Source organism: Scatophagus argus, chromosome 17 (assembly GCF_020382885.2).
Source record: "Scatophagus argus isolate fScaArg1 chromosome 17, fScaArg1.pri, whole genome shotgun sequence".
NCBI lineage: Eukaryota > Metazoa > Chordata > Actinopteri > Scatophagidae > Scatophagus > Scatophagus argus.
Window position 1 is genome coordinate 1,412,472 of NC_058509.1, and position 20,841 is coordinate 1,433,312.

The 20,841-nt window shown below is 46.1% G+C and overlaps 1 protein-coding gene and 1 long non-coding RNA gene across 3 annotated transcripts; one reads left to right on the top strand and one right to left on the bottom strand.

The window, feature by feature from the left end:
• Positions 1-6,768: 6,768 nt before the first annotated feature.
• On the top strand, positions 6,769-10,410 carry LOC124074407 (tumor necrosis factor receptor superfamily member 6B-like). Of its 2 annotated transcripts, none has more exons than XM_046417311.1 (4): positions 6,769-6,955; positions 7,352-7,748; positions 8,790-8,972; positions 9,400-10,410. In XM_046417311.1, the coding sequence occupies exons 1-4, from the start codon at positions 6,953-6,955 to the stop codon at positions 9,726-9,728; spliced, it is 912 nt and encodes a 303-aa protein (XP_046273267.1). In that variant the 5' UTR covers positions 6,769-6,952; the 3' UTR covers positions 9,729-10,410. The 2 variants fall into 2 exon arrangements, with proteins under 2 accessions (XP_046273267.1, XP_046273266.1); XM_046417310.1 differs by having other exon boundaries at positions 6,938-7,063.
• A 3,465-nt stretch (positions 10,411-13,875) lies between these two features.
• On the bottom strand, positions 13,876-19,724 carry LOC124075105. The gene is made up of 4 exons (XR_006845952.1): positions 19,391-19,724; positions 16,943-17,082; positions 16,515-16,561; positions 13,876-14,286 (listed from the first exon to the last, which is right to left on the bottom strand). It is a non-coding gene; the product is annotated as an uncharacterized LOC124075105 (long non-coding RNA).
• Positions 19,725-20,841: the final 1,117 nt, after the last annotated feature.

Here is a 20,841-nt window from a genome sequence, read left to right on the forward strand (position 1 = left end):
ATGTGGTCAGTAAAGTGACGCATCCGTAATAATGCAGGCTTCCTCACTGGTGAGTGAAGTAAAATAAAATGTACTAAATATGTTTTCATGCATTTAAAAGAATCTTCGTAAGTGACTATTCTGACGCTACATGAGCTGTTGCAGCACACGTATTCAGGAAAGGTGATTTTTAGGAGGAGACTGTGACAAAAGCAGCGTGTTGTACTTTGAGTTGGGCTGTTCTGCGGAAATAAAAGACTTGCATCCCCTGCAAGTTTAGTCTGAAAAGGATGGAAGGGGATTTTCTGCTAAATGGAGGTGGGACACAACCTGTTCTGTTTGATCATTCAGTGTCAAATGGTTGGATGATTCTTCTTATCTGACCTTCCTCTTGTCATCTTTTCAAAGCTGTAATTGGGCTTGTCATTCGTGGCGAGCATTTAGTTAAGGATGTGCACGTCATGCATTTTATACATGCATCAATGTGACCACTTCCATCTGTGAATGTTTTTAGTTTGAGTCTTTCAGCTGGAAGGCTGCAGATACAATTAATCTGTTGCACTAATAATGCATTGCTCTTACAGGCCCGTCCAATCAGCTCAACAGATTTCCACACAGTGTCTGTTTCTTGCTCGGTGAAGGTCATTTCATACAGGAAACGGCGCTGTTTTCAGACTCTGAGCACTGGCGATGAGGAGAAAGAAGAGGAGGAAACTAGTCAGCAGCAGTTATGACAGAGAACAAGGAGGAGTTCATTTAAGGCCCAACTCACAGCTTTTCTTTAAGACGTGTGTTTGCATTCAGACACCCCACGCTGCCCGAGCACCTGCACATGAGTTGGCTCCGGCGGAGTCTGACGCAGGGCTGTGGCCGTCTGGGTTTTTCTCTTACTGTGGCGAAACGGTGATTTGGCAGTTTAAATTTGGCAATGTGGTTTACTTTGAGCGTGGTGGCTTTGAGGAGAGCGATATAATCTGTCTCGGGTTAGGCTGGTGCTCTGGTGGCTGTGAATGTCATATATCATTTCAGCTAATGATGGTGTTTTGGGTAAGCGTCTCATGTCAGTGTCTCCGCTGGCTGCTTGTCTGCCTGCATGTTATGACCCTGTACTGTCGCTCATGCCTTAAAGGACTGATCCACTTTCACTTTCATGTTCTGGTTTCACATTCATGGCTGCGCGGAGCTACGGCAATCAATGAAAACATGGAGCCCCGCTGGAAAGTAGTTTGATTTCCTCAGCTTGTTTGGCTGCTGTCCTCTCAGCACCTCGGGAGCCGTGCAGCTTCCAGATCATCTGGTTCTGCAGATGGAGGCGGCGGGATGATCTGCAAATTCACGGTGAAGTCTCCTTTCTGCATGTTCTGCATGCTCCACCAGGTCATTGTATGTCCTGTACAAGAACATTAAAGACTCTTGAATCAAATCCAGGTATATTCTCCCTGAGGTCATGGTTGTGGTTGTAAGTCACCAGTAGGAGGGCTTGACTTGGGATGAGGACTCGTTCCGGATATGCAGGATGTTCTCATGCTGGGATTTCAGCCTCCGACTCAGCGGCTGGAACTGCGATGATTCGCTGCACTCAGCAGGTGTGACCAGAACTGTTGCTCTCATCAGCATTACATTACCAGCAGTGTGGCTCATGTCGCTCTCATCGCACTCAGTCATTTTAGGTCAGCCTGATTTGGAAGGTTAGCTTTGACTGGACGTCTGTGTGAACAGGGTTAGGGTGTGTGAATGAGGCGGCCGTGAAAACCAAAGCCTGCGATCGGCCCTGCTGGAGCCACGTTTGAGTGGTCAGATTTATTTCTTCTGCTGTGTATCGTCTGGCTCGTCTCCATCTTCAGAACCCAAGAGGGAGATGAGCCAGCGCTGCAGTGTGAGCGCACAGTGATGTCACTCGTGGCCCGTCGCATCGGGATTTGTTTCCCCATAATATCTTAGTTTTATTAAACTAAATCTGCAACGTAACTAAAGTGTCCAAATAATGGAGTTGATTAAAAAGTATGAAGTGAAATATAAAGAAGCAGAAAGTAAAAATATTCAAGTAAATGTATTTATTTTCTTATTTCTACGTGTTTTTACTTATCAATTTATTTTATTGATTTTAATATTGTGTGAAGCATATGTGGTAATTTTGTAATTGCATTTTTATTCCATTTGCTTAACAGTAGAAAAGGTATGTTATTTATTTAGTAGGCATTTATTTATTTATTTATTTATTTATTTATTTATGTACTTATGTAATAGCCATGTCCCCACGTGGCCTCCATATGCACCTCAACATCTTTTCATAGCTGACAGCTGCAGGAAAAGGAAGTTTTCCTTGTCCTCCAGCCTCTCGTGTGCTGTGGGTCACTGACCCCATCAGACTTCACCAGTCGCAGAGTGTCTGGTCAACAGGCGCAAGCTGCTCACACGTCAGCTATGAAAGGCTTAATGAGGCGCTGACCACACGCCATCAGAGATTACACACCGAGCTCAAGTGCAGCAGGACGAGGGACACGAGCAGCAAACGCTTAGACAAATGGGCGTTTGTCGGGGGCCTGACAGTCGGGATGTGTTCTTCTACATGTAAGGCTCCGCTTGTTCGCCGTCTGTTTGGAGATGATGTCAACGGCAGTTTGTGGAAACTTTTAAGGTCAGCGGTTAGTTGTGAATAAAAATCTTTCCATTGGATACAAAACCTCTCAGTGACATCAGCAGATTCCTGGGGTGTTGACTTTGGTCCTAAACTGTGTTTTTGTTCTTTACAAATATGTACAATAGCAGTAGCTGATAAAGATAAGGACAGCCAAAAAAACTCACCAGAGCTATTCTTAAAGAAACACATATAGAAAACAAAACCATAAATCCAAAGACACAAGAGCTCCAAGATACACTCTGTGATTGTGTTATTGTACATGTCAAAGTTCTTTATACTCCCCAGATTCTTCATACAGTAAATTATAACAAAAGTCCAGGACTTCAGATCATAAAGGAGAAAAGTTGGTCTTTATCCACAACAGATAAACGTGCAGTGGCAGAGGGCAAGACGATATGCAGGAAAACAGCACAGGAGGTGTTTTCAGAGGACCCTACAGTGCCCACCACGACCTGAACACCACCCGATGACCTGAACACCACCTGATGACCTGAACATGACCTGATGACCTGAACACCACCTGATGACCTGAACATGACCTGATGACCTGAACACCACCTGATGACCTGAACACCACCTGATGACCTGAACATGACCTGATGACCTGAACACCACCTGATGACCTGAACACCACCTGATGACCTGAACACCACCTGATGACCTGAACATGACCTGATGACCTGAACACCACCTGATGACCTGAACACCACCTTATGACCTGAACACCACCTGATGACCTGAACATGACCTGATGACCTGAACACCACCTGATGACCTGAACACCACCTGATGACCTGATGACCTGAACACCACCTGATGACCTGATGACCTGAACACCACCTGATGACCTGAACACCACCTGATGACCTGATGACCTGAGCACCACCTGATGACCTGAACATGACCTGATGACCTGAACACCACCTGATGACCTGAACACCACCTGATGACCTGAACATGACCTGATGACCTGAACACCACCTGATGACCTGAACACCACCTGATGACCTGATGACCTGAACACCACCTGATGACCTGAACACCACCTGATGACCTGAGCACCACCTGATGACCTGAACATGACCTGATGACCTGAACACCACCTGATGACCTGAACACCACCTGATGACCTGATGACCTGAACACCACCTGATGACCTGATGACCTGAACACCACCTGTATCTCTTCATCCCTGATGTCCAGCTTCACCTCACAAACTGACATTTAAAGTCTGCATGGCTTCAACAGGACGATGTTCCTCTTTCGGCCCTGAAGTGGATCTCCTCTCCACATCAGGACCACCTGCACTTCCTCACCCAAACATCTGGTGATTCAGGTGACAGCTGCAGGAAACGGATGCACGCACCATCTTATCTTTTCCTCTGATGAACACATAACCCTCACTAGCCATCGGGCCGTCATGCCCACACATGAAGCTCACTGACTTTGGTGGCCGTCTGACTTTTCCTCTGGCGCCACCGGGAGGTTCACACTTGTGGTTTAGAGTGAAATACCACCCACCAATATGAAATCCAGTGCGCTCATTCAGGTTCAGGTCCAAAGGTTTCATGTATCTCCTGGGAAACCCCCATGTAAAGCCCAGACTAAATAATAATTTTGTGAGTCAGAAGCGTTTTCATTAGAGGTCTGAAATTTTCCAGTTGAGGAAATCAACTGCTAACTTGTCCAGTGATTCAGCTGGAAGCGTCCAGCAGGGAGCACAGAAGCGAAAGTGCCTCAGTGTGGGAGGAGGTCAACAGCAGACAATTATGTTTACAAGCAGCGCTCTCACAAATACGTGGAAGCTCAACAGTTTGTTATGTTTCAAAATTCTAATGACAGAAAGCAAAACCAGCGTTGCCATGGCTACAGGCAGCATGCAAACAAGAGGTGCTGATATAAACAGTCTCAGCCCTGAAGCATCTTCACTATGGCAGCATGTCGTAACATTTCTCAAACTTGCAAAAGTATTTCCTCCAGGCGAACTTCGCGTCTGCTTATTGGTCGTAGTCCATTTGGGCCCCGCCCAGCTGTTACCATAGCAACTAATCCCGCTCTACTCTTGTGTTTGGCCTCCCCAACAGTCTGTGTTTCGTGTAAAGCTGTTTTAGAAGCTGCCTGTTTTGATTATGAAATTCAAACATTTTTAAATATTTGATTTGAAGTTATCCACACGAGTTGATGGTGTGTATACAGCGGCATCATTCAAACCATGTCCGGTCCCCAGCCTAAATGCTGGTTTCTGCAAAGCAGGTGTCACTCTGGTTTGGTTTGGGCCCTGAAAACACTTTGTTGGGGTTAGGACAAGATCAGGTTTTGGATTGAATTACCTGGTGCCGGTGTCGGTGCCCCACAGAGCCCGTCGGTTGGCTCAAACGCTGGTCTCTCTCAGCGTGATGTGCTTCTGGTCTCATCTGTGCTGAACAGATTTCTGTGCGCTGGACTGGAGGAGGTCGGTCCTCATCGAGACCAGAGGGTCCGTGAAGGTCTCGCGACATCGGGGAGACGGGATTAAAAGCGAGCGTACCGTAAATGTTTTAGGTGAACTTCAGTGTGCGCAGCATTTCTTTCCCCAGCAGAGGTGAGATCATTGCTTTATTGGTTTCACTCGTCCCGCTGCGGTCTGCTGTGGCTCCACGTGGAGTGGAGTCAGTGGAGAAAGTCTGATCATCGCGATATTTTAGGTTAAATGTCATCTGCACAATTTCAATTTCAAAGTAGACTTTTATGAAAGTCTCCCATTAGTTTGGCCTTCTTCCAGTTTCTTCATTTTCAGTGACGTGGGGTGAACTTGCACAGCTTAACCCTAAAACACGTGTTGTCGCGGCTTTAAAGCGTCTCGGCTGTAAGACGGACTCGAGACAGGAAATCCAACATCTACCTTCAGAAGGGTTCGTCTTTTCCCAGAAATCCCTTTCAGTTATTTTAAAATAAATGGCACGGCTTGTGTACTCAGTGACTGCGTTTATCCACTAGATGTCACCAGCCCGTCACAGGCCTGAGCAGGTGGTCGTCGGGCCAATGAGTGATTATGAACCAGGAGCAGCTGTGTGCCCAGACAGACCCGGTCCTGTCCAGGACTCAAGGACAGGGTCCCAAGCGCAAAGTAAAGCTTTTCTCAGCCGTTCGGGATAAAAGTGACTTACTGTCCGAAGTCACAGGACGCGGGGGCTGACGCGCTGCAACACGTCACATGCCGACGCACCGTCACACGCTCGTGCGTCTCATCCAGAAGTAAAAGATTCCGCCTGACGTCTGTGACCTCAGCACGTAATCCACCCGTTCGACCTGCACCCACAGCCTCTTAGCGGACCCGTCTGATCCCCTCAGCTGATCCGGCACAGTCAGGATCCTGATCCTCTGCAGCCTGAAGACTCGCATCACAAAACCTCTGACCTGTTCATATGAAAGACCGGGATCCGTCATGGCAGCTCATTAAATTATTAAATAAGATAAGATATTAGTCCCACAACTGGGAAATTACAGCGTATAAAACAGTTGAGGGGTTTAAGGATGCTAAAGTTCACCATCATCTTCATTTACAGAGAACTTTTCTGCGAATTAAAGTCAGCCAATGATAATAAAGAACACTGGGTATTTTCTAAAACAGGCCAAACTCATTCATTAAATATTTTAAAAGTTAAGGCATGTTTAACATTTACATTTTTCTTCACCAGTAGAGACGATGTCGCATCATAACACACATGAATTTCTAATTTCGATTTAAATAAATGACCAAACACATTACAGTTTGAGATAAACACTGGAGAAAGATGTCCTCACAGCTGAGGGCCTTCATCAGCCCTCATTCAGCCCCGCCGGGTGTTTTCTCACACAAAGTGTCTGAAAAGGTGGCCGCGGCAGCCTCGCGTCCTGCCATCATCTTATCCCGCGTCCGACGGGATGGCAGGAAGCACCAGGAGCTCTGGCACGAGGCTGCACGGGCACCGCGTCAGGTTCAGGCGGACCTGAAGCATCTTTACCCTCCGTCCACTTTAACATGAATTGTGATCGGTGGGGGTGAGCTGACCTCGTGACGGCACACACACGGAGTCAGGCGCGTGAAGTCTGGCGCGTAAAGCGGCTGTACTCCAGTAACCCTGCACAAAGTGCTCGCGGAAAAAAAAGGAATAAATGAAGGGGCTGATACTAGAGTGGTGACTCTCTGAATACCAGTATCATGAATCCTTCCAAAGAAAAGCCACTTCTTTCTGATTGATTGAGATGTTGGGGGACGTCAGAGTTGCATCATAAATAGAGCGGGAGAGTCCGTGAACGCTCCATCCTCCCGACACACCGCAGCAGCCCGCGACAGCAGACGCAACATTTGAGATGGTAGGTGGAGAGGGAGGCGCAGACGTGCCGACACTTCGCTCTGCGCTCGGTGCAGACGCGTCTGCGGGCTCCCCGGGTGGTGCTGTCCTCCGCCCTGACCGCACTCAGGTTTCTCACTTATTTTAGGAGGACGTTTTTAGACGTGATGCTGACTGAGAGGACTTCTCCACACCTTTGGCTGATTGTTGGAAAGAAATGAAAGAATGTTGCGTGTTTTCAGGGCTTTGGGTTGGCTGGCCAGGTGTGACAGCAGCTGGCTCGTCCTTGTTTCCGCTTGTTTTCTCGTGTTTTCCTGTGTTCCTGCATGTCTCCTCGTTGCACTTGCTCGTGTTTCTCAGTATTCCTCTTGTCCTCCTGTAACACCGTCTTCCCTTCCTGCTTCCTCCTTCCTTCCAGATGTTGGTATCCATCTTTCTGGTGATGCTGCCGTCTTTGCGCGCCGCGCTGGTAGACTGCGCGGCCGCGCCGACCTTCACGGATACGGACCCGAACACCGGCGAGTCGCTGCAGTGCGACAGCTGCCCACCTGGGACGTACCTGCGCGCGCGCTGCACGTCCACGCAGAAGAGCGTGTGCGCGTCGTGTCCCTCAGGCTCCTTCACGGAACTGTGGAACTACATCGGCAAGTGCCTGCGCTGCGGGGTGTGCGGATACAACCAGGTGGAGAAGAAGGCGTGCAGCGCGGACAGCGACTGTCAGTGCGAGTGTAAACAGGGATATCACTACAAGAAGAAGTTCGACATGTGCCTGCGCCACAGCGACTGTCCGGCCGGACAAGGACCCCTGAGCATCGGTAGGTCCAGCACGGGTGTGGGGCCGGGGGACAGGTCAGGACAGGTTCACACTGTGTACAGAGCGGGGTCTGGATTAGCACAGGGTCAGGGATCATGTGCTGCAGCTCTTATAGAGAGCCGTTCATGTCTGCTGCTTTCTGAATGTTTCCTCGTTCTCCCATAATAATATAAAACAATATAAACAGCACCGAGGATGATGATGATGATTGTAAGATGAGATTTGTTTTTGTGACGACATACTCAGTACATTATTTTTCACTGTTTAGTATTTTGAGTCTACATGATTAATTGTTACTACATTCTTATCTATTGTATTTTGCTGTTTAAGTTTCAATGGGAACTATGTAATATGGCGCACTTCACATGCAGGCATGGTGAGTTATGGTTAAAATTAGCGGAGTGATACGAAACAAATAAAGACGGTGATTGAATGCTACAGAAGACGTCGTCTCCGTGCTCTGACGTCACGCACAGCCCTTCGATAGCTTAACGACGTGACCAAAAAACAGTCTTACAGTGATGATGATGATGATGATGTGAGCGCTTCAACCTTCAAAAGGCTGAGCTTGTTCCGTCATCATAATGTAAAGAATCTAAAGACTCCAGTACCCACAATGCCTTGTGGGACTCACGGCTTGTTATTTCTGCTTCCACTGAATAACTTCTGCGTTAGCTGAAAAACCCGCTTTGTAACAAGCTGATTTTTAAGCAGTCGGCTTCACTCCGGCCTGTCGGTTCCGAACCCTGTGGATCGGGTTCAGGTTCCGTCTCAGAGCTGAGCTGCGTTAGAAACCAGTGGATGACGTGTGTCGTGTTTCAGAGTGAACTTGGCTGCCCCGCAGAGGAAAAGTGGGGCAACCAGCAGCAGCTCGCCGTCCTTTGTGTAGGTTTTCCCACAGTGCATCTGCCCCAAAGGCTCCGGGGGCTTTTGTCAGGGCAGGTTGTTTTTTGTTTTGTTAAGTGTTTGTGGTGTTTTTTGGGAGGGGGGGTAAAGACTGCTTACTCATCAGGACAGCATATGTGCTCTCCTCCTCCTCCAGGTACGCCCCACGAGGACACGGTGTGCCACGTGTGTCCCAACGGCACCTACTCCGACGTGGTGTCGGCTCAGCAGAACTGCACGGAGCACAGGAGCTGCGCCGCCGCAGGGCTGCAGGTGGTGCTGAGGGGCTCCACCTGGCACGACACCGTGTGCGCCAGCAGCCAGGAGCTCCAGTCACGAGGTAAAGAGGAGGGAAGAAGGTCGCGTTGTCGGCCGCTTTGGTGGTTTGGCTGTTGGTGCTCTAAGTTTTCACACTGAAATCTGAGGTTTCAAGTTCTGCTGTTGTGTTGTGTAACTGAGACAGGAAGTCCTGTTGGAGGATATTTAGTGGGTCAACGTGAAGAATTCTGAAAGCGATGTCTTGTCCAGCCTACAGCCCCAGACCCAAAGGCTCCTTTGTTTTAAAAGTGAAGGACACGAGTAAAGGATAGTCAGTGTGGTCAGTTTCCAAAGCTGTGTTCAAAGACCCTCTGACATCTGAGAGCTTTGCTTCAGATGGCTGTAAATGACGTTATTGCACTGGCTCCGTGCTAGGCCGACAGTCTGAAGGTTTATTTTTCACGTTTCCTTATCAGTTTGTGACTTCTCCCCTCCTCGGTTACTCGCAGATGGAGCCGAATACCTCAGAGAAATCCTCCCAGCTTTCTTCGTCCATCAGAAAATGCCCCTGAGGCGGCTGCGTCAGGTGGTGCACAAGCTGTCGTCTGAGGACAGCAAAAGACAGGGAGGGACTTCGAGACTGAACCCGTCGGAGCTCGATGAGCGCATCAATGCTTGGATCGCCTCTGCCTCTGCGAAGCAGGTTCGGGACCTTCCGGCGGCGCTGAGGAAAGCAGGAGCGAGCAGCGCCGCAGACAGGCTGCAGAACAAGCTGCGGAGAATCGACTCTCACCTGGAGGAGCTGAGCGACCTGAGGAACGAGGTGGATGTCGTTTGAAGGTCAGGACGGACTGAAGTAGGAAATGTCTTGAGTTCGACTGGACCAAAGTTCATTTAAAACACAACCATTGGCCTGTTTGAGATTTCAGTTTTTTTGTTGTGTTTTTTGTTTTCCCTGAAAATGAAAAAACTAATCCAAACTTTGTCACCAAGCTTGAATCGAGCTTCTGTCCTGTGTACGTAAGTTTAAGAAGAACTAATAAAGTTATGATAAAGTATGGAAGGCAGCGTGTTCCGAAGGACACTTCATCAAGTCATTGACAGGACGATGTCATGTTAAACAATATTAATGCATTGCTGATAGCAGGGAAAAGAAAAGAATGAATCGCCACAGCAGGAGTACGTTCCTCGCGGATGTACTGATTATAGTTTATTTATGAAATCCTTTGTGCACCTTTTGGTTTGTGATTGTAGCTGAGATTACCCTCTAAGGTTCAGAAAGTGTTATGCTGCAGTGTAACTACCTCGTCGTGTGTCTGCAGTTAAAGTCTGACGTGGCATCTGTCCTACTCATTCCACAGGTTTGTGTCATATGTGAGCTGAGATTTTAATTTATTGTGCTATTTATAGGAACGAGGTAAAGTGCCGGTGAGCTCGTGTGTTGAGTTGTGCTGTGTGTAAATGTTGCTGGAGCTTGTGAGCACTGATTGACGCTCAAATAAAAACGATTACAAATGCAATCAGCGACAGTTGACTTGTTTTTCACAGTAAACTCCACGAACAGATTCAGGAGTGCTGCTTTGGCGTCGTGGTACTCCAGTAAAGGATCTGAGGACGTTTTGAGCTCTCCAGAATCTCTACAAACACGGTGCCAGTGCCGCTAAACGCAGACGGGGATGTTGTTCGGCACATTTGATGTATAAAGAGAGTATCAGAGGCAGCAATGCTGTGGATCAAGTCTCTCTCTCTGCAAATCCACTGGATGAATCAGTGATGGGCTGAACACTGAGTTCTCTCAGCGCAGCTCCAAGTGCTGCTGCTATTTTCTATGATACGTTTTTAAATAAACTCACTTAAACCTGAGATGTAATGCTTTGTAACCGGATGACTTTTTGGGATGTCCAGCAGAAAGAGATTCAGACATCAGGCTTATTGTATTTTACATAAGTCTAAATCATATATGGTGTAAAGACTGTGCAGAGTGAGGACTGTGTGTGACGTGGGAGCGTTGCTGCTGAGCAGGTCGTTATGCCTTCAGACGCAGACGTAATGGGTGTCCTTGTGGGATGTGGGTGTCACTCGCCTGCCTGTGACTGTCTGAGGTGAACGTCTGAGCAGAAGCTCACTTCAAACTGAAGCTTCCCCACAAGATGACAGGCTGACATGTTGAAGGCTGCACCAAATGCTCACATTTCAGTCTGAATGTGTCGTTCATGTCCCTAACTGCAGCTGCAGAAACACCTCCCGCTTCAAATGTTGCTTCCTGTTTTCTCTGGAATTTAAGAGCTGCAGGGGGTGAACTTCCCCAAAGAGCTGCTGTCGTGGAGTTTAAGGCGGATGAACTGTAAAAAGGTTCAGGGTCATTTTGATTATTTTGTTAAAAGAGACAACTTCCTTCATAAACTTGCCCGCTTTCTAGGAACTGGAATCGTCACATATGAGGAAGAATTTTGTTTACACGCTGAAAGTTAATCTCTCTGCTGACCCGACAGACGGAAGGATTAAATTAGATTTTTCTATCAGCCAAGATGAACATCCTCATCGAGAGCCATTTGCACCACTCATGAATAATTTGTGTGCCATAACTCTGAAAGTGGAAGAACATAAAGTTATACTTTAACAGAAACATAAACACATCATACACCCTGAACTTTAAAGGTCAGAGGCTCAAACCAGTGTCAACCTGCTGAGGAGACGCTTGTTGCTGGAAAACTTTATTGTCCCGTGGTGGAGTCTGGGAGTATTTGATCTCTCCGCAATTCATGTGTAACCAGAATAGGAGCTATAAATGCCTGGCGAAGTAAGCGAGAAAATAATGACATTAACATACAGGATATTTCGACCTTCCTTGTTGTCTGGCCTGCATGTTAGCCTCCATCAAGCATATTACCAAATTCATTTACATACAAAAAGGCCAATTCCAGAGCCCGCCGAGGTCCTGCTGCGACGTGGGTCTTTAATCAGCTCGTTTCCACACTATGCATGGATCACAAATACATTGTTTGTTATGATTAGTGGAAGGTCAAAATGAACAAGAGGAGAAATGTTCACAGGTGAAGTGTAGAGGATGAGGTCAGGAGTCGCAAAGCTGCTCTGCAGTCTGCTGATATGCAAGCAGAAACTTCTCTTTCCTTGATAAGATTATCTCTCATGAAATCACATACTCCTGCAGTCAGTAAAAAGATTTCATTTCTCAGAACAGTGTTCTGCAGTTAAAAACGTAACCTCTCTTAAAGCCAGCTGTTTCGAACATCTGGCCCCTAAACAGCTGTGGAATCCAAACATGTCATAGATGGAAATCTGCTCAGGCCCTCAAAGAGTCAGTGAAGAAAAAACATCCGAGGAGGAAGAGGATCTTCACAGCTTCTCTGAAAGAGGATTTATCAAGAGGCATTCTGGGAAACAGGAAACAGCAACACGCATGACTGCAGATGCGTGTAAATAAATGGGTTTGTGTCAACTAGGAAGTAAATAACCGAATTTCACTGTAGAGCAACTCCTGGAACTCCTGCTGTTTCTTCCCTCAGAGTCTCCAAACTGACCCACGTTAATCTTATCACGAGAAAATTACTGACACGAGATTGTTCTTGTAACTCAATCATTAACAGGACTTTTAAGAATCATTTATGAGCCTTGGATTGAGAAACTGTTTTATCTACAGGGAGAGAAGTTTTTAGTAAAAAGCTTTTGTATCTCGAGTCTCACAACTGACGCCTCGGCAGCCCATTCAAAGCATCCCAAGACCCAGACCCTGAAATCCACTGCTGGACCTGGAGTTTTTAAGGTATTTTGAGGTTGGCTGAGGACCTTAACAAGGTGGAATGAAGTGAAACAAACAAAAAGAAACATCACGCGCTCACAACAGAGCAGGTCAGACGGCGTTGACACGACAAATTGAAACTGGAACTCGTGGTAAACGAGTTTGGTCTCATGCCCAGGGCTTATGTTACTGTTTTGTGACATTCCTCAGAGTCTCATCCAGATACAAAAGGTATTATTATTATTATTATTATTAGACTAAGTCCAAGGCAAAAGCATCCCCAGTGATACGAGACAGTTGGAGTAATTCAATTCAATTCAGTATTATTCATATAGCTCCTTATACAATCAAAACTGTCTCTAGAAGCTTTACAGAGACCCAGAGCCTGAACCCCCGAGCAAGCAGACAGTGGCAGGGAAAAAGTCCCTTTTAACAGCAAGAAACCCTGAGCAGGACCCGACTCACAAGGGAGAACCATCCTGCTGATAGTCGGCTGGGTGAAGGAGGAGAAGAAGAGGTAGACAGGACAGAGAGGATGAAAGAGAGAGAGAGAGAGAAACATACTGTAACTGCACAATACGACGAGCGATGGCATCAGGTGACCTGTGAGGAGGACGGGTTGGAAAAACGCATTCTTGAGCATGCAGTTCAGCCTGCTGACATGAGTGACAGATTTTTGTAACACAAAAAACAGTCAGCAATGTGGATGAAGAAAAAGTTTAGGTCAACCTCCCTGATGGAGGAGTTTTCTCTGTGGAAGCCAAACCCCAGCAGCTTGCTGTGCTTCACTGGTTTGGGGAGTCTGTGTGTTTGTACAAAGAGATTTGATGGTCGCAGTGGCTGCACACAAACCACACGTGGGAAGTGATGTGGTCATTATTACATCAGACACACCTCCAGTCTTTGCCAAAGCCAGTGGGCAAAGATTTGCTACTGAAATGTGAAGCTGCCTCGCAGGAATGATGCACGTGTGGCTGGTTTCACAATGACCAAACTCACATCATCACCCGTACAGCTCAGACTTCCAGGTCATCGTGACTGGAACCTGGATTTGATTTACTCGAGGCCCGTCTTTGACAAGATAGACAGTGTGAGCAAAATCTAAGTGTAGTAGCTTTGGTCGCAATGTGCCAAAGCTGAACAGAATAATGAAATCCGAACATTAAAACTGATTTCAACTGATGAAATCTGTTAGCCTGGTTTCAAACCTCTACTGCACAGGTCTGGTATTGATCTCACTGACAGGTCAGGATCACGTTGATGAGATCAAAAACAGTCACATCACCTTCGTGTAAAGGCAGAAAAACGTCCTGGAAAGGTCACAGAAATGTCAAAACCCTTGAGACAGAAAAAACTTATTTCTTCTTCACAAACATTGCTGCTGCTACAGTCCAGGACACAAAGTCGGACTGGACAATGAAGTGAAAACAAAGCACCATCTTTGCAGTAAAATCCACATCACCTGTATGCTAACCGTCGCAGACTCGTCCTTCATGGCTACAGAAGCCAGCCTGCTGAGGCTTGGTTCACCAGGTCCCTGATGTAATGTGGAGGTTACCACCCAAGCATCAGTGTGTTGTTCTGGGAGGCTCTCCAGTGAAAACCTCAGCAGCGAGCCCTTCTTAAAGGGAGTTTCCTGTCTGATTAGAAGGGTGTGAGTTAACGGGGGGGTTCCTTTTACTCCTATGATGTGTGCGTTTAAATCTCTTTGAATCAGATTTGATTGCCATGGTCTGACCTCAGGGTGAATTAATACCATCTTCTCAAATCCCTTTTCGTCAGCCTTTCATTTTCAAACTTCACATGGAAAGATTTACACTGGGCGTCAAAATGGAGCCTAAATGTACGACCACAATTTATAACAAACAAGGTGAAATAAAAATATATGAAGCACACGGAGCGCAACGAGAAAAATGAAAATACAAGTAGGTTTGCATGAGCTGCAACTGAACAAAGCATGAAATGAAACAAAACAAAAGACTGAACTAGTTTCGTCAGTGTAATTACGGAATCAGGTCAGAACGACATGTTGAAACTAACAGTAAGCCTCAGTTTCACAACGTGTTTTGTCTGTGTGTTTGTTGAGTGGCAAAAGTAAACATCTGTCCCCTCGCTGGTTTCCAAGCGATCACTCAGTAAACAGTTAGATTTCAAAAGGGTGTCCCAGTCGCCACCCAGAAGGCCCAGAGGCACACCCTGTGATCTACCAAGGAAACCCACACGTTCATGATGGTAACACTTGTGCAACAGGGGTTGTAACTGCCTCACAACTCATCATTACACCCACCCAGATTTTCCAAATCACGAGCAGCCACAGCCTGTCCAACCTGGACCGAGTCTCTCAACCAGTTTAACTGGAACAAAAATAACAGGTTTTCACCCAGCAAAGCAGCTGCATGTGTCCATGGCTGAGGTACCCTTGAGCAAGGTACCTAACCCCCACTGCTCCCCGGGCGCTGCACGCGGTCGCCCACTGCCCCGGGTTTGCTGTGTGTGTGTGCACGTCACTTGGGTGGGTTAAATGCAGAGCACGAATTTCGTTGGAGTGAGTTCCCTCCAATGACAAAATATGTCACTTTAATCTAATCTTTTTTGACTTTTTCTGTTGATGGTTTTCATAGGTCAACGTTAAGCATATTAAAGGCCCACAACTGTTAGTTCCCACTAACATTGTTGGCCTTGAATTTCCCTCGGGATCAATAAAGTATCTATCTATCTATCTATCAATCTAACATGTTTACTGTCACATGTCCAGCTGCATCATTTGCTGCATTATTTCAAACTCCACATTGTTTTCTTGTTCACAGAACACCTCAGGAAGTGGATCTTGATCCTCCAGCAGTCTCTTACAGGAACTGAGCCTGAGAGGAATGAACTTGAATCGCCTGAACTATGACACGTTTAGGGAGTCAGTGTCCATAAGTCAACAGCAGTTACTGGAACCACCTGAGTTTCAAGGACGTGAGCGAGCTGCTGAACCTGCTGAAGCTGCTCTACCAATGAAAATCCCCCCCCCACCCAGCACGTCACTGCTGTGATACGCATGAAGCAACCGCCGAGCATCACCGCCACCATTAAAAGAATACTTCAAGAGCTGAGCCAAAGCAGGAGAAAAGTAGGTCTAATGAGGGGTGAAGGTTTATTCTTTTATTGCTCCATAATTGATACTCTTCCAGTAATCACTCATAGTGGCAGCAGCTGGTTAAATAAATAATACTGGTATTATTTGAAGTGCACGTCAGTGACGCTTTACAGAGCTGATTCACCTTTCATCTGCTATAATTAGCCTACTGGAAAATGCAGGGCACATGTCTATTTATAAATATTCGAGTGCCAGAGTAAACAGGAAGTGGCTTGGCAGTACAGCACGACAGGGAAACGTTCCTCAGGAGTTCTCCCTGATGACGCTGGTCCTGTCTGTGGTTTTTGTCCTCCACAACATAAGATCCATTCTGTGAATGTTAAAACTCTTTGTGCTGTAGGTGTTTCCTGTTTGAACCTAATTATGTGTCCTGCTTCGTTATATATTCAAGATACTTTCCTGCCTTTGTTGATTAGTGTGATTGATTAGTTGCACCTGTTCATCGTGTCAAACGCCTCAGCCCTGGTTCCAGTCTTTACTGTGTTTGACTGCTGTTGACCCTCACCTGTCTCTGCCCTACAGACATTTAGCTAACAAAGCTAATGCTAAATGACCTTCTGTTGGGTTTGTGCTTCTTGCCCCCTTGGACATATTTTAAGAAATTTGCTGCATTTTATTGAAATATGAAGAATTACTTTGGCTGAATATAACACAAAGGCATCATTTTAATTGAGGATGGACCTCATGGGCATCCTCACATTTGAAAATCTTATTTTTGTCACCTTGCCTTGCTGGTAGGAGCGGCTGGGGCTCGAACAGGCTGGCAGACCTGCAGGTAAAACTCAGGGATTAAAAAAAACCTCATCTGTGTTGTTTTAGGTTAGAAAAAGGAGATTTAAACACCAATTTAATCTTAATCTCAGCATGACATTTCTTGTTTTTGGTTGGTATCACTTAAAGTAATTATTGTTGAATAGATCATATTTATAATCACAATCAGGATCACAAGGAGACCCAAAGATATTTTTAAAATCTTCTCTTCTCACAAGTCATTATCTTTCACGCATGATTCATGCAGAAGATCAAACAACATTTTAAGTTCATCTCACGTCACTGTTGCTTAACAGCCGATAATGAGGCTAATTAGGTGATTTTCCCCACCACTTCAGAGAGTAGTAATTGATTATCACACACACACACACACACCCACCATCGGGGAGGAAATCACATGCCACGCAGAGAAGACAATAAACTTTGGTTTGTCTGCTCCTCAGTCAGCTGATGGAGTTGTGTTTGAGGCTCTAAGATCAGTCATGTTTGTGTACGGAGCATCACTCAGCACAAGGTCGTCTGTGTGACGTGGGACAAATAAGGCAGAGGTCAGTGAGTCGACAAAACATCCAGAGTTTCTTGCTGATTCAAGACTTTCCAGAACATCCACATGCACGTCAGGAGGCGGGCTGAAAAAACACCTGCACTGACAGTCACAGGTTGTTTGGCAGCTGACTTGGAAACCCCAGATTTTGCACAGTGTGATAACACACAGTTGTGTCATCTTGTCTGGCTTGTTAAGCAGCTAATGAGGTGAGAGGTAAAAATGTGAAAGGTCAACAAGCCAGCACAAGGTCAGACAAGTAGGGCGACAAAGAGAGCCTCTCCTTAAAAAGCACACACATGACCCAGAGGTTTTAAGCAACTGTAGACCAGTGTCTAACCTTCCATTTCTCTCCCAGAGACAACAGTCGCCAATCTGCCTGTAAAACCCAGGATAGAGTTTAAAATCCTTCTCCTCACATGTAAAGCCACATATAAAGTGTTGTTCGTACCCTATTATCCCACCACAGCTTTGCGTTCCCAAAATGCAGGGCTACTTGTGGTTCCTAGAGTCCTCAAAAGTAGATCAGGAACCAGAGCCTTTAGTTATCAAGCTCCTCTACTATGGAACCATCTTCCGGTTTCGGTCCGGGAGGCGGACACCCTCTCTATATTTAGGAGTAGACTAAAACCTTTCCTGTAAAGCATATAGTTAGGGCTGGCCTAGGCTGGGCCCTAGTTATACTGTTATGGGCTTAGACTGCCGGGGGCCCTCCCATGATGCACTGAGCTCTTTCTTCCTCTCCGTCTCCTTCTGCACACATTTATGTTTTTCCTCTCCACTGTCACCAAGTGCTTGCTCAAGGGGGAGTGTTGGGCTCTCTGTATTACAACTTAATTAAAGAGTTTGGTAAGTGTCATGACATAACTTTTGTTGTGAACTGGTGCTATAAATAAACTGAATGAAGCATGAAGCATGCAAAGTACGCGTCCCAAAACATAACCCACGATGCTCTCTCCAAGAGCAGATATTCATCGAAAACAGATGGACTTCCTGGAGAACCAGGGAACATTTGTAGATATGATCAAATGGGAAGTTTTCTTTAACTGTCACAACAACAAACTCATTTCACATGAAGTATTAGTGAAATGAACGTCGGACTGACGAGCGCCGAGGTGACCGTCGGACCTGATGGACCGTCCTCACTCTGCCAGCGTTTCCACAAGTTCTCAGCGATATCGCAGGGCTTTTCTCTGAGCCTCTCTGAAATACTATAAATACTGTTAGCTTTCATTAAGTGATGTCCACGGCGTCAAGGCCGTCTTCACAGCACACATGTGACTCGTTCACTCGCTGTTTAGCAAATGTGTGGGACTCTCCACCGGTCAGCTGCACTGATTAAACCTTTTTGTTTTGTTTCTGGTTTTCACTGAAGCAGGAAGCTCAGAGGGCTTTGACAGACTCCTCTGGTTCAAGTTCAGCTTCTGAGGTCTTAAGTGTATTTTGGTTTGGTTTGGTCTGCTTGGTTTGGACCAAGCAAACAAATCAACAGCAAAGTAGAAAGAGGACAAAAGCAAACAAGAAGAAACAGTTACTGAATGAGGAGCTGCTGCATTGTGCACTACTCCAAATCACATTCTCCAGATGTGAGGCAACAGGCTTGTTTGGCGCAGGCCCCAGAAAAAATCATATTATCATTAGTTTTTTTTTCATTAACAATCATAAGCAAAAATTGCTGTTGTTACTTGTCACAGTAAGCGTAGCTCTGTATCGGCTTTTTGTCAGCACGTCGATAGTTTCCATCTCACTTTGGCCAATTGCTGATGCCGATACTGCGAACATAAAGACTCTCCTGTAGTGGGATTAGCGTATTATTCTGCCTGCTCTTAAGGTGATACAGACATCCAAGGCCTTTCATAATGTACTCATTATTACTTTAAAACGTGTGGATGTTGTTAGTTTAACTGTCTTTTAAAGCCACGTGTCATAGCTTGACAGCAGGCTGAAGGCCTTAGATACAAGAGTTCTTCTTCCAGTTCTTTGCTCTGCACCATAACAACATCATTCAGACCAGGCTGAGGGAACCAAAGCTGCACTCAACAATAAGGTGAGCAAGCACCTTGAGAAATGTCTTCAGAACAAAAAAACCAAAGCATGCAGAAGGCAACAGGGAGAAGTACGGGTTTCTAGACCCTGAAAGAAAAAGTCCTGAACATGTGCACATTCAGGTGCATTTCTTTCATGTCTACTGGTGACTGAAACTGCAGTTGTCAGATAAAAATCAAATATATGTTCAGAAGCGTCCTCTCAGCTCCAGTTCAATAACTATTTTAGAGGTGATACCTTTACCGTCCCAGCTGAGGCCTGTGCAGATTTGCTTAGTCTGCTTGGTATTAATAGTTAAATGGCGCCAGCGTTGGCTATCAAGCGGCCTCATCTGCACAAAGCAAACACCAAACAAAGGCAGCGAGCGCATTCAGGCGCCCGTTCTGGGTCAGCTCTGCATCCTGTCTTCAGCTGCAGCCTTATCTCCATCAGTAGATAACCAAATGTGGTTCTCGCGTTGGAAAGACAAATGGAAAGGAGCTGGACGGTGAGTTCTCTTTCAGCAGAAAGAGAAAGCGAGACTGGCTGTCCAGTAGGTCACTTTCACATCACCACATGCTGTAATAAAGTGCTGTTTGCATTTCCAGTGCCAGTACACACACACACACACACACACACACACACACACACAAATCATAGCTTAAACATTAACCTGGAATCAGTTTCATGTGTTCTGTCTGAGCTGCCCCTAATTTGCATGTTTTCAAGAAGTGCAGGAACAGCACATGAAAAGCTGCTGGGAAGGTTTTCAGTCACTCCTCTGGCTCGTGATGATATCCTGTCAGGGTTACTCAGCATTAATACCTCCTGTCATAGTCAGAGGAAGAACTGTAAGAATTCACTCAGTCATCAGGCACCGCGGATCCCCTCCAGCTTTTTGTTATTTGGTTGGTCGAGACACAGTGAGTCAGTCAGAGAGAATGCTGATATCTGATTTGGTGCAACAGTGTGTTGTTTTTACTTTAATTAGCTCACGAGGCAGAAACACATCAGACCTTAGTCAGTTTTTCCTGTGCGTGGTTTCCCTCAGTTCAGGTGCTTCAATTCAGTTCAGTTCAGTTCAGTTTATTTATATGGCGCCAATTCACAACTAAAGTTATCTCATGACACTTTCCAATCAGAGCAGGTCCAGACCAAACTTCAGCTTATGGCCTGGCCTTGGGCCCTGAGACCCCGCTATAGGCTGGGAGACTTCCCATGATGCACTGAGCCTCTCTTCCCTCTCCTTCCCCCTCTCCCCCTCCGTCTCTCACTCTGTCTCTTTCTGCCTCCAAACTCTTTAATTAAATTGTAATACAGAGAGCCCATCATTCCCCTTGAGCAAGCGTGTTTAAGTTTTCATTTGCTACAGAGATAACTTCGTACAGTGGGAGGGAGCGGGGACGTGTCGGCCATCTTTAGATGTCAGCGTATGCACGTATGCATGTTGTATCAAAATCCCATATTGTTAGCTAATCTGGCTAATCTGACACCATTATGTGTATCTGCTCACCCAACTAAATTATCATCCATACCAGTGCTCGATATTTGTTATTTCTTAGCAAAGCCTCAGAACTGAGCCTTCAGATCGGTTTTAGATTTACAGAACAAATTTTTTTAAATAAACTTGAATGCATAAACTCTAAAGGATTGTCCTTCATCACAAGCACAAATACTCATCCATCCATCCATCCATCCATCTTCTTCCG

Bases quoted from the DNA above. Each gene is read 5' to 3' on its own strand.
- LOC124074407 (XM_046417310.1), top strand. From the start codon at position 6,953: ATGGTAGGTGGAGAGGGAGGCGCAGACGTGCCGACACTTCGCTCTGCG. The intron at 7,749-8,789 runs GTAGGTCCAGCA...CTCCTCCTCCAG, and splicing joins ACAAGGACCCCTGAGCATCG to GTACGCCCCACGAGGACACG. The intron at 8,973-9,399 runs GTAAAGAGGAGG...GGTTACTCGCAG, and splicing joins CCAGGAGCTCCAGTCACGAG to ATGGAGCCGAATACCTCAGA.